We start from the raw sequence: 13,403 nt of genomic DNA, 5'->3' as shown, positions 1-13,403 counted from the left end.
TCTCTCTCATTATCTATGAGGCGTGATGTAATGCCTCTGCTCCCTTCCTGTGTAGGTCGATGCTGTGTTCCATATCGGTGTCACAATTTCCTCTGACATGAGTGGGGGGGGGGGGCGATCATGATTTCAGCAGAGGTGTGATAATGCTGGGACACACTGAGAGAAAGCTTGGAGACTCCAAGCCCAAGCTGAGACGACCCTGGTGACATCATTATTTTGGATTTAACAGATCATGGAAGTGTGTTGCTGGGCTAAGAAGTATTCCCCTCAGTCATGCTACTTGTGTTGATGTGTAAACCGGTTGAGCGTCATCACGCACCCCCAATATTTAGAATTATGATGTTGACAGTAGAGATGCACCGATCAGGTTTTTGGTGCAGATCACTGAAATCAGTATCTGCCGATCCGATAATACCGATCACCGATCACGGTGTCGATTGAAGCATTCTATTGATTGTGTAGCATTATTGCCGAGGACTATGAGGAAATACATATATAAAGCAACTCAAACATTAAAGAAATTACCGATTTCTTTAAACATTTAGGACTTTTACTTTTGAAAAATGTCCTAATTGATACATTGAAATTGTTTGATTGCTATTGTAGGGGATTTCTGATATGTATGGAACACATCTGCATCATTCATTTCCTGGAACTCTTGGGGAAATCTATTTACAGGACTTTTTTTAACATACAAAAGTCTGACTTATTTGTATAAACTCTTCCTTGGTACAGTAAAAATGTTTAATGTTAGCATAATTTAAGCTAAATCTCAGAAAAGATCTATAAAGATACAAAATCAGTCCATTGTTTACTTTTATATGTTCGTGTATGATTTGTCGACATCTTATTTTGATAAACGGATGTTGTTTCATGTGGTTCTTTCCGCTAACTTTGCAAAACCGGATGTTGTCACTTAAATCCTTCCGCGAACTTTATAAAAAGTTCGCTCCCGATCGAATGCTTTTACCGTGAACATCAGTCTATAGGAGCAGACATGTGAGAGTCGGCTGAGTTGACCCAGAGATTCAACCGACGACGCCGGTGGGACGCCACGGTGAGGATCCCTCGTGGACCTCTCACTCTCCCTCGCGCGGGGCGGCGCGCCCGCGCCCGCTGCAGCGCGCGATGAAAACGTCTAGTTTTCGCAGATGTTACGTCATCTGATCGGCCGTTTTGAGAACGCCGATCAAAACCGATAATGGGAATATCGGCCGATATGGATCGGCGCCGATCAGATCGGTGCATCCCTAGTTGACAGGGTTCGTACGGTCATGGAAAACCTGGAAAAGTCATGGAATAAACGTAAATCATAAAAGTTTTGGAAAAGTCATGGAACTGTGTTATCACATGTTCATTTACGCCGAGTTTGAAATAATTAATATGTTTTTTAAAGAAAGACGCTCAAAATATAAGCCAGCATACGCTCTCAATACGCGCAATGTTCTAAATTGTTCATGTTTATACCGAGATTTCAGTTTGGTCATGGAAATTTGGTTTAAAGTTATGGAAAAGTCATGGAATATTCCTGGAAAAGTTATGGAAATCCATTGGTCAAAATGTGTAAGAACCCTGTGTTGATCTTAAAGGGATATTTTCAAAGATACACAAATATCCAACATGGATGTTTCCCTCAAAAAAGTCTGCGTCAGAAATTGTGTGTTATGAAGTAGTGCCTGAAATTCCCCCTTCATATTTTGCTGAACGAGCAGAACATGTTGAAGACGCAATCACACAACACGCGCACAATAAATGCTGCGCTTATTAAAACCTGTTAACGGTGTTGCTCCTGTTGGTGGTGGCCTCCTGCACGCCATCTGCCAGTGGTCACAAGGGTTTGTGCTGATGTGTCGTGACAGGACCCTCCATACATACGATACACACACAAGTACGCTCACACAGCCATCGCTACAAATACAGACGCTGTTGATGACGGGGCCGAGTGGGGTTATGATGTCTCCTGTCAGGACAGATCACCAAAGATTTTTAAAAAAAGAGTAGAAAACAGAAAAACAGAAAGAGCTGGCATGTAAAACTCTGAGCATGTGAGCCAATACTGTAGCTTTATCTAAAAGCATTTTAGCTGTATATTTTTGCAGTTGAGTAAGATTTTTATTATTTTTGGATTACATTCTTAATGCTAACTTGAACTGTAGCTTATAATAATTATGATAAAAGAATAGTATAAAGTTAGGGTAAGACTGATGATGTACATATTTGTGTATTTCTCTGTCCACTAAATGTAAAGCGACTGTTAGTTTAGCCCAAACTAATTCAAACGGGAATCTCGTCTAGCCTGACTTTGTTCAAAGAAAACAGTCAGACTACCAGAGACACTGAAGTTCACTCATGACCTATTTTCATAATCCTTTGTTTAATCTGTACGAGAAACGACGTGTAAAAAAACAACACGGCGTGGTGTAAAGGTGGGTTATGTGCTTTTTGGACGGGCGCAGTCACTTCCTGGAGTTTTGTCACCAAAGTGTTGAATACAAAATATTAAACATTACAAAAATAAACAACCTCTTAAATGTTAGTACACACACAAAGTAGTTGAGCTGTGATTAACATACATACATTTTGGGGTAAAGAGTTATTATTGTGCTGCATAGTAAAGATATACCGCAGTATAAGTACAAGAGGCCTTTTTTAATTTGTATTTGTGTAAACTTGGATGCGAGCCACATGCATCCAGTTTGAGACCAGGAGAGCGGTCAGACGTGACCTCAGTAATAAGGGGCTTTGGTTTGTTGTAAATGGAGCAGCTTCAGATTGAATTGTTGTTATTTATTCCCACTGATGAGCAGATAGTGCACCCTGGGCCACCGTTTGTGCTGCCGCCGTTTACCGACCGATCGCCTCGGCGACGCCACGCAGACCTGTCGATGAGAAAATGTACGACGATGACGTCTCGATCGGACTCCCGCTGAATAGACGGTCACCAGGGTTCGTACGGTCATGGAAAACCTGGGAAAGTCATGGAATTTTAAAATGGTCATTTCCAGGCCTGGAAAAGTCATGGAAAAAAACTCGAATCATAAAAGTTTTGGAAAAGTCATGGAAATGTTGTTATATTCACATGTTAATTTACGCCGAGTTTGAAATAATTTATGTTTTTTTAAAGAAAGACGCTCAAAAACGCACAACATTTTCTAAATTGTTCATGTTTATACCGAGATTTCAGTTTGGTCGTGGAAATTTAGTTTAAAGTCATGGAAAAGTCATGGAAAAGTCATGGAAATCCATTTGTCAAAATGTGTAAGAACCCTGGGTCACATGTGTGAAGTTATTATTATAATAGCGGCGTTCAATTTAAACGCTGTCACACATGCGTCTCATTGTCGCATGAAGGGTCAGATGCCCTCATTGTGGGTGTTGCTGACATTCCAGGTGCAATATTCCCTTCTTTTGAATATCCCACAGTCCCATTTTTCCATCTTGAAACACGGAGGAGGATTGCACACGTTTAACGCTCTTTTTCTTTTTCTCCTCTTTTTCTCCCCGTTGAATTTAATCGTAGCTCGTGAGTGATTTAGTGCTGCGCTGCTGTGTAGTTTCCACATCCCCTGCTTGCCTACTCATTGACATTCTTTTCTCATGAAGCAGTCGGTCTCTGCTGCCTCGGCGTGCTTGTACAGGCTTGCCTCGCTGCGTGGAGCGAAATACACGATGCTGTACTGTCCATTAACTTTCTGTGTTCTTCATTCACCGATTGAGTCATTTACAAAGGGTGTTTTCCGTCACTGAGTCGTCACTAAGTATGTGTACATTACAAGCATCGATATGATGACGCTCCAGTTCTATTCCCGCCTAAGCTCTTTCTGCTTGTCGCTCATCGTGTGCTCCTCTCCGCTGTGTGTTTGGTTGCCGCAGACCCTGGTAGGAGCGTGATGAGCGCGCGCTTCCACTTGCCTGCTGGCAGATCCTACAATGTCCGGGCGACGGAGCTGGAGCGAGACAGGCAGCACACACAGGTCGTGTGCAACATACTGCTGCTGGACAACACCGTCCAGGCGTTCAAAGTCTGCGTGAGTATACTGCTTTCCCTGGGCTATCGGTATCTTGCTTTTAATATTACCGGCTCAAATTGTTCATTTCAGATGCTGCAAATGTGATGACGCATTTGTTACCCATGTGCTGTACATTTGCATGATGCATACTGCTTTTTAAAGCGCACCTCCCAGGGGGACGCGGGGGCAACGGGAGCCACTCGTCGCTACTTCTTCGTGGAGTCTTAACTGAGTCTTAACTAACCGTCTGAACACACAACCATGAGACACACAGTTTTATATTCAATGTGACTTACTCTCCCCGGGAATATCATAATCTCTGATGTCCATCATCAATACGCCGTAGAATAAAGACGCTTCTTCTAAATCCAGAACTTGCTTAAGAATGGATATCTATTCATCCGTGATTGCATTGCCGACAGGAACTGTCAATAGAAAATGTGTCTTACTTTTAATTATATTAATTTACCAGAACAACTTCATGTTATTGTCATACAATAAAACAGCTGGCTGAGGAGAACCTGGTTGATTCACCTGCTTGAACTTTTGTGATACGTTTCCAAAAAATATGAAAGTCCAACATAACGATATCGGGACTTTCATTAGGCCATGAAGTGAGGAGGAACCCTCAACTAATCATAAATTAACCCTCTCAGAACCCCCTTGAAAAGCCCAATGTTGAAACGCGGCCTCCCTCTCATCTCAAAACCTTGGCGCGTCTCTGTTTGCAGACATTTAACAAGCAAATAATTATTTCTGAAATATTGTGATAAGACTACATTTCTTTTCTCACACTGGTCTCTATCGGTAGCCACCAGGTGGTCGGTCTTCATCTGGTTTTACAATCATTCAGTCAGAATGTGTGTTGGCGTGTGAGCGACGTTACAGTCGTCTTGTGGCCTCGTGGGACCACACTTTATTCTGTTCCTCTCTGTCTTGATGTCTCTCTCTGCCATTGTATGTTTCATCAGACTTCTGACTATACGAGGAGGGGAATTCCCTTTGTGAGTCTCTTCTAATAACATCCCGTCTCTGAGAGATCACATCCTGTTGAAGTTCATGAGTGCTTGTGAATATGTGTATAGAAATATATATACATATATACATGTCTGTATATGTGTATATATACATATATATATATAAATTAATATTATAGAGAGCTATATACAGGACTGTGTCAGAAAATTAGAATATTGTGATAAAGTTCTTCTTTATTTATTAGATTAAAAAAAAAAAAAAAAAATGTCATTCATTCTGAATACATATTCTCTGAAATAATATAAGCCTTTTTTCTTTTTTTTATTGCTGATTATGGCTTAGCTTAAGAAAACTCAATATCCTATCTTCTAATAAAACTCAAACACCTGGAAACACATTGCTGTTATAAATCTTTTTTTGAGGAAGGAAATAAATTAATTTTGAGGAGATAGGATTTTTTTAAGCTGTGTTGTGTAAAAATCAGCAATAATAAATATAAAAAAAAGCAAAATAATACCAGTTGATTTGTAATGAAATGAGAGAATATGATTTTTTTTTTTTTTTTGCATTATGAAAGAAATAACTTATCACAATATTCTAATTTTCTGAGACAGTCCTGTATATATTCTTCTGCTCTTTCCAAAAGGAACGGTATAAAAATGAGTGTAAACCTTTAAAAACATAACATCTTGGGAGGAATGCTCAGCAAAGTTCAACTTGCATCATGATCTCCTCATCGATGGATAACCACCGGAGACATTAATGTGGATCGCCGTCCTACACAGCCTATTTTATAAAACCTCTCCTCTCCATTGTCATTCTTTACATTTATTCTTGTGCTTTTCTCTCCCTCTCTGCTTCCTGCTCCAGACACCCCCATGCCCCTCTCCCTGCCTCTTGAGTGAATGAGTGAATGAGTGAATGAGTTGGTCTCTGTCAGTGTCATTGATCAGAACCCTGCAGCAGCACTAACTTCCTGGAAAGACGAGCCATCCTGGGCGGAACAATACTTCTATTGATCCTCTCGCCGGCCCGACTGGCCTTGATTCTAGCGCAGAGTGAAAATCCAGAAGCGGACACTTATTGTCATGGGAACCGTAGCGCTCCTCGTGCAGGAAGGGGGGGGGGGGCGCACACGAGGGCTCACACTGATGATCTTTATAGATGGGAAGTCTCCGGCTAAAAGCAGCGTCGAGTGTGGCATTAAGGCTCGATAAATGAGAAAAAGCCCAGCCCACTTACCGACCCACCTCTCTTCTAAAACAAAAGCGGGGTCAGAAGCACGAGTAAAATGACGTGCAGCTGTAACCATAGTAACCACGAAACGCCACAAACATTCAGCCGTCTGCAGGAGCTAATTGGTAATGAAGTAGCTCTAAATTATGACGAGCAAGTAAGCGCAGCGAAAGGCAAAGGATTAATTCTTCTTTCTAATTTGCTTGTGACACTTTAACCGCTGACTTTGAAGGCCACACTTTTTTCAAGCCACTTTACCTAAAAGAAAACAAACGTATTTTCCTTCAATCGGAGTTAAATCTTGACGGCCATGTGAAGCGTTCTCCAGCGCAGCGCTTCAGAAGCCAGCTGCGTACTTCTTCCACTTCATATGTTACTTTCCCTTCAGCTGACCAATGACCCGCCATGCCATTAGCTCATTATTCTTTTAGTGCGGTCCTAATATGAAATGGGTTCTGAGGTCTCGGGATGGCCTCTCTGCTGTTTGCAGATGATGTGTCCTCCTCGGACCACGATGAGGCCGTGGTGGATTGCTCCCTCCAGCTGGAGACGGAGTGCCTACCCCAAGCAAAGGAGTTCAAATATCTTGGGATCTTGTTCACGAGTGAGGGTAAGATGGAGCGGGAGATCGACGGGTGGAGCGGTGCGGCTGCAGCAGTAAAACAGGCGTCTTTGTGAAGATAGAGCTGTGCCGGAAGGCGAAGCTCTCAGTCATGACCGAAAGAACGGGGGCTCAGATGCTGTTGAAATGAGTCAGCTGAGGCATCCGAATCAGATGCCCGGTTCGTTCGGGCCTCCGGGACGCCTCCCACTGGAGGTTTCCGGCCTCGCCCAACTGGGAGGAGACCCCGGGGAAGACCCAGACCCATAACGAGCTAAAAGGATAATATCTCCTAGTTGGCCTGGCTCAAAAGCTTTAATGAGGATCTCCTATATTTATATCTGGACTGAATGTCGTCGAATAACTTCATTTCACATTATTATGGTTAAACTGTAACTTTTCAGCGGTTCCCATGTGGAACCTTACGCATCACAGATTCAGCTCCATCACGGGTGTCGCATGTAACGCGGACCGGGTGTGTTGGGTCGATGTATAGACGATGGTTAGTGATGGAGTTCCCGACAGAATTGTGTGTTTTTGGACACACACAGGGACGGGGAGAGGGAGGTAGAGAGGGAGGTAGAGAGGGAGGTAGAGAGGGAGAGGGAGAGGGAGAGAACGAACTTCCTGGAGTTCTCTTCCTGTCTGAACAAGCCGCCTCACGCATTCCTGATCTTCCATCATTGTTGAACACAAACAGGTACAAGCAGCACATTCAGCTGTTTCCAGTGGAAGAAAATGAACGATGGAAATAAAAGTGACACGTTTTGCCGCTTTTGTTATCCTGTAAAAAACAAACGCAAACAAAACAAACACTCTTTTTTGTCTTCCTCGAGCACCACTTTTGTTTTCCGGTCCCCCGGGCGTGATTGATGTTTCGGACTCTTTTCCCCTCGAACACTTTAGAGAAACCCTCAGGGTGAAAAACCTATCGGAGCATCGCTCTCCCACTCTCTGATTGCGCTCAATCACCACGTCTCCCTCTCCACTCTCAGGCCCACGGACACTCGTTCAGTCAGTGGCGCTGCTGGGCTGATGGAGATCAGCACAAAGAGCGTTTGTGTTGCACAATCGCATCGTCAATCACTCGTCCTCTCTCTCTCTCTCTCTCTCTGCCTCTATGACTCTGTCTTCCTCTTACAATCTCTGTCATCTGTTGTCCTCTCTCTCTCCCACACCCTCCCTTTTCTTTGTTGGTTTATCTTTAGGTTTATGTTTAGTGATTATTTCTATATTTGAGTGTGATGAACCATCCAGTGTAGAGCTTGCTGCTCTAAGTGTGTGTCCGTCCGTGTGTACATGTTGAGTTTTAACAATGGATTGCTGTTTACTCCTTCACTGGCGGTGATCGTACATTTGGCTGGCATGCTTTAAGAATACCAGAAGAGGCTAGTACACACACACACATGCACAGACACACACACACACACACGCACACACACAAGTGTGTGTGTATATATAAACAGACAAACAGAGAGGCGATGGGTTTCCTGCGAGCACAGTATAAAAAGTATACAGAGCGCTTCACATGAGACTTGAAAAGCTGCTTCATACAAAGGAGAAGCAGTGGACACACACACACACACACACACACACACACACACACACACACACACTGTATCGCTCACACACACGTCTATGAACAGCCTTACATGGGAAAACGACACATAAGAGGCTTCCACGTTTTTTCCCTTCCTCATTTGGTTCATTCATTTTAGTGGAAGACTTGATATTATTATCATCATCATCAGTTATTAAATGATAAGCATGAAGCAGCACTGGGTACTTCCTGTCCGAAACCTTTGAAAGCGGAACTTAAAGATTACTTAACCGTGTTAAAGCACATGGTCATTGATTAACTTTGATGGCCTCCCTGAGCTCTCAGTCTCTCGCCCTGAATGTTCCTCTTCTCCGTGTCTCTCTTTTATGCAGGCTTGGCCACAGACAGTGGTCTCACTGTTCGGTCTGAACTCTCTCGCCGCGGTGCTTTGGTTTTCCTCAGCGCCAAGTGTTCCTACTTACTAAACAGACCGACGGTTCTGTATCCGCCGCTTTTCTAATCTCGTGGCAGTTTTTCGTCAGTTTGCCCACGCATTGCGTCCGCATCAGTTTCCAGTTGGTTAAAGGCAGCAAAAAGTTGTGAGTTTAACAATAAATCTTCACTTCTGCGCTGCGGTTTTTCATTCAGCGCCCATATTCATATTTGATGATGTTGACTTCTCATGGAGAAAACAACGGGAACATCTTTGTTTTCTCTGGTGTTTCTGTGCAAATCTAAGATGATATGATGAGATGTCAAGTCACTAAATGTTACCATTTCTTTAAGACAGCTGGTGAATGGATGTGTATCCATATGTCAGGGCCTTTAAAAGTCCACTCGTCTCTCTATGTACATTTGTAACTTGATGTCAGATGGCGTTACACGGTCACTGAGCAAACCAAGGAGCCAAATGGATAAATATGCGACAATAGCCCAAAGCCACTCATCAACTTAATTTCTTATGAATATTCCTCCCCATGTGATTTGAAATGTAAAAAATCAGGCTTAACATGGATTCATTTCTTTAACCAGGATAATCGCATTGAGATATTAAATCTCTTTTTTTGAAGAGGTACTGGCCAAGAAAGCAGCATAAAAGTTTCACCACATTAACAACAAAATATCAACATTAAAATCATATAAAAGAGACGACAGTTAAAGCATGTTGCGCCAATAAAATCATTTTCCTTCAGTCTGAGGTCAGTTAAATTCAGGGCTCAAATGAGCCTGCATCCTGTTTTTAAAATGTCTTCTCATGCTTATGAACTTAGTTTAAAATGAGGGTCCAAAAGCGATGCAGCTTCTAGGAATGACGTACTTACCTGGTTGCAGCTACTTATGGCGTTCGCTGCCAGTAGAGATCAAAGATAAGCAGGCAGGATCTTAACTCTGAACTATTTCTGTAGAAATGTGAGCCTTTAAATTATTCAGATGTCTGTTTCTACTGTGACCTTTCATCGTCGCCAAGGAGTCCAGGAGCAGCGAAGAGGCGTATATTTGGTTGATTTGGACATTGTATAACGAATTTCAGCTCACTGTGTGTGTTTTGCCCCTCTCTGAAGAAGTCAGATCATGGCCAGGTGTTGCTGGATGCTGTCTTTAAGCACCTGGAGCTGACTGAGAGAGACTACTTTGGCCTGCACTTGGCCGATGACTCCTTAGATTCGCCGGTCAGTAGGATGTGTGTGTGTGTGTGTGTGTGTGGACACAGCCGCGATGACTTTTAATTTATATCTAGAATGTTTGTTACTGCATTTCACTGTGTACAATATATGGAAATGTTTGAGTACTTCCGTCAGATGTGTGTGTGTGTGGCCTGTGGTGAATAATTTAGGCTGTGGAAGGTGTCTCTAAGTGTCTCTCTTATCAATATTTTACAGCGCTGGCTCGATCCCAGCAAGCCCGTCAGGAAACAGTTGAAAAGTAGGTGAAATTCACACAACATGCCACTGAAACCATCAAGTCCAGGGCGTTTTCAGGAAAGAGCAGAAAGTCGTGAAGCCAAGTCGTTAAATCTCACTATTTAGCAGCTGATTGAGGCCGTGTGTGCAGTCCAGCCCCAGTGCAGGTTAAAATTCTGAATCTACTGTAAGCAATTATTAAATTTCATTTAAACTGGGCTCTGTTCTTTTTAACCCTTGTGTTGCCTTCGGGTCATTTTGACCCGATTCAATATTTAACCCTCCTGTCGCCTTCAGGTCAATTTGACCCGATTCAATGTTTAATGTCGGTGTTCTTTCGGGAGTCAACAAACAAACATAAAGTATCTCACACTTAAACTTGGAAAACAATATTAATTCTAATAATTTTCTGGAGATTTTAATAGCTGGGGTCATATTGACCTCAAGGGTAAAATATGTTAGTAAATATAAAGGTAACAGGAGGGTGAAACATTGAATCGGGTCATATTGACCCGAAGGCGACAGGAGGGTGAAACATTGAATCGGGTCAAATTGACCCGAAGGCAACACAAGGGTTAAATGAGTAATATAAATTAGTAATTTGTATCTCGTGTGACACGCGGTCCTCCTGGTTTGAACTGAGTTTGAACTCAGCGTTTTGTGCTTGAGTCATTGAGGAATAACCACAGGATAAAATATGTTACACACATGGAACTATTATGTTGTGTTTGTCAAAATATAGGCTTGCATAGTTTTTAAGCTTCGAGTCGTAAAGTCCACTTTGTTTATGTCCTGTAAAAGTTAAACACATTAATATAAATGTTGTCTTGGTGTATAAAAGTGTAGCATTCACTTCCTGCCGCGCTGTCTTTTCCCCTCTAACTGCTCATCGTCATGTCTTCCAGGAGGATCTCCCTATAGCTTGAGCTTCAGAGTCAAATTCTTTGTGACAGACCCCAGTAAACTTCAGGAGGAATACACACGGTAAGGCTGTTCATTTTTACAGACCGTTATATTCTAGTGACTGCTGAAGGGTGGGGGGGGGTTGGAAAGCTATTCATAAACAGGATGTGTACTTGGCGCAAGGGTACAACCCCAGACTGTTGTATCGTGGCGAGGTTCTCGGGGTCTTATCGTGCTCTGCGTGCACAATTGCATCATTTCATCCAGTTTGTGATTTTCATTTTCTTGGACGATGCATGTCCCAGAAGTAATTTCAATAAACAATGTTATTGCTTTTTAAGACCCGTTAATGCCACTTATATAATGACAAAATAATAGTATATGCACCCTTTAAAAGAGCAGGAACTTCCTAAATATATCTAACGATACAACCAAAACAATAAATACTTTAATTCTCACTCTATTCTGGCATAATGTTGGCTAGAATATTGGTTACATTTGAATGTAAAACAAACACAATGAATAATATTGAGGTCATTAAAGGATGGATATATATATATATATAATCATATCCATAACGTGTACGATTACGCCATTATAGTGGCTATCCTTGTGAAAATATGAGACGCATGCCGTGCAGTCGCCTTTTCATTTAATTCAGAAAAACAGCACGCTGGCTTTGATGAGCATGACCTTATTACTGTTGGATTATTATGTATCAACTTTAAATCAGCCCGAGTAGAGAATAAATACGAGTTGTAGAGTTGAACAAGTTTACAGAGATGGGTTCCGTGCTACTTAAGGATGCAAAGCTCATCATGCCAGTAGGAACATATTGTATAGATATCAAATGTAAAGGTCTTTATATTCTGGGAATCCTAAGTAAACAGTCATAATATTTTTGACAAAATAGTTATGAAAAGAGCTTTTGGGATCTAATCATTGCAAATGGACTCCCAGGACCAGAGCTTCAATCTCCCGATGACGAGGCTGTGATGTGTGGACTCCAACCCACACGTCTGCAGACATAAGGCCTGCAGCACGGCGCTCTGCGTAAACAACATGCAGAGCAGGCGTCACAGCGCCATGTCGCCTTCCCCGCCTGGTGTTTATTTCCGCCTCTCAGCGTTGCCTCGCTCTCTCTGCCTTATCAACGCGTTTTATACAGCCCGTAACTGTGAATCAGTGGGGGGGGTGGGCTCCGATCTCGCACGCTAAACCGGTGCCTTGTGCGCGAAAGTCACGACAAAAACACGCTCCCGACAGCTTTGTCGCGCCGTGTTGATGACATCGGAGCACACGGCGCCGCTGCTCTGCAAACTGCCGATAAGGGTCGGCTGAGAGGTCTCCGCTCGTCTTACGCAACGGGGCCTTGCATCAGAAGTGTCACTCTTGGGATTAGATCAGCAGGCTGCATGTGTTCATGTGATATTGTATCCAAGTCAAACAGCGGTGAAGGTGGACTGGTCTCTTGTCCTCACGCTGTGTTGTCTCCCCCCCCTCAGGTACCAATATTATCTTCAGATCAAGCAGGATATAGTCACTGGCAGGTGAGTCTTCACTTGTGTTTTAAATGTCTGGAAAGAGTTGCCTTTATAGATGTGTAATCCGTGCATTAGCATTGGTTGTGGCGGAGTGCGTTATTGGGTCTGAATTCACGCACACAGAGACACTCGTGCACGTCCGACCTCCCATCAGAAACATTGTTGTCGCTGCTCTTCATCTCTCGCTTTCTCGTTTTTTTTAAATGTGTTTTATTTTACCACTATTATCAAAGATAAGTAATTGCTCCGTTTGTGTTGATCCACGACTTGTTTTCCTGTGGTGTCCAGGTTGCCCTGTCCACACAACACCGCCGCACTGCTGGCGTCCTACTCCGTTCAATGTAAGTGGCGCTCCCCGGACACATCCACTCTCCAGACCGGTGGGAAGGCAATTCATTAGGCCTCTCTCCAGCGGCGCTCTCTGATAAATGTAATGTCTGTGGTTGCTCCAGTGCATTTATGGCTGGCGCTGTAAAGCCATTAGTATTCAAATCAGATTCAAGCGTGGTGTTATTTGATAGTCTTTTTGATGTAAACATGCAATGTGACGGTGGTTTTTGTGTTCCGTTTGTTTTGTCTGGTTGAGTAAAAACAAAATCCTTTTCACTGGTCAAATATGGTACAGTGGCAAACAGCAATGTGCTGTTGTGATTGAGCGTTTGTGTTAAAGGCTGACTCTGCCCCCGTCAT

At 42.9% G+C, this 13,403-nt stretch overlaps 1 protein-coding gene across 3 annotated transcripts in view; it reads left to right on the top strand.

The window, feature by feature from the left end:
- Positions 1-13,403, top strand: part of ptpn4a (protein tyrosine phosphatase non-receptor type 4a) — a 61,998-nt gene that overhangs the window by 22,671 nt on the left and 25,924 nt on the right. The window contains exons 2-7 of one of the 3 annotated variants that reach the window (XM_056429238.1): positions 3,874-4,028; positions 9,931-10,035; positions 10,246-10,288; positions 11,172-11,250; positions 12,675-12,719; positions 13,002-13,054. In XM_056429238.1, coding sequence (XP_056285213.1) covers positions 3,891-4,028; positions 9,931-10,035; positions 10,246-10,288; positions 11,172-11,250; positions 12,675-12,719; positions 13,002-13,054 — 463 coding nt within the window. In that variant the 5' untranslated portion in view covers positions 3,874-3,890. Of the gene's footprint in view, positions 1-3,873; positions 4,029-9,927; positions 10,036-10,245; positions 10,289-11,171; positions 11,251-12,674; positions 12,720-13,001; positions 13,055-13,403 lie in introns of all 3 variants that reach the window. The other 2 variants (XM_056429231.1, XM_056429247.1) reach the window with 2 other exon arrangements.

The sequence above is a fragment of the Pseudoliparis swirei genome, chromosome 2, assembly GCF_029220125.1.
Source record: "Pseudoliparis swirei isolate HS2019 ecotype Mariana Trench chromosome 2, NWPU_hadal_v1, whole genome shotgun sequence".
NCBI classification, from domain to species: Eukaryota; Metazoa; Chordata; class Actinopteri; order Perciformes; family Liparidae; genus Pseudoliparis; species Pseudoliparis swirei.
Note: the sequence above shows the minus strand (reverse complement) of the source record. Positions and strands in the feature narration are given on the sequence as shown.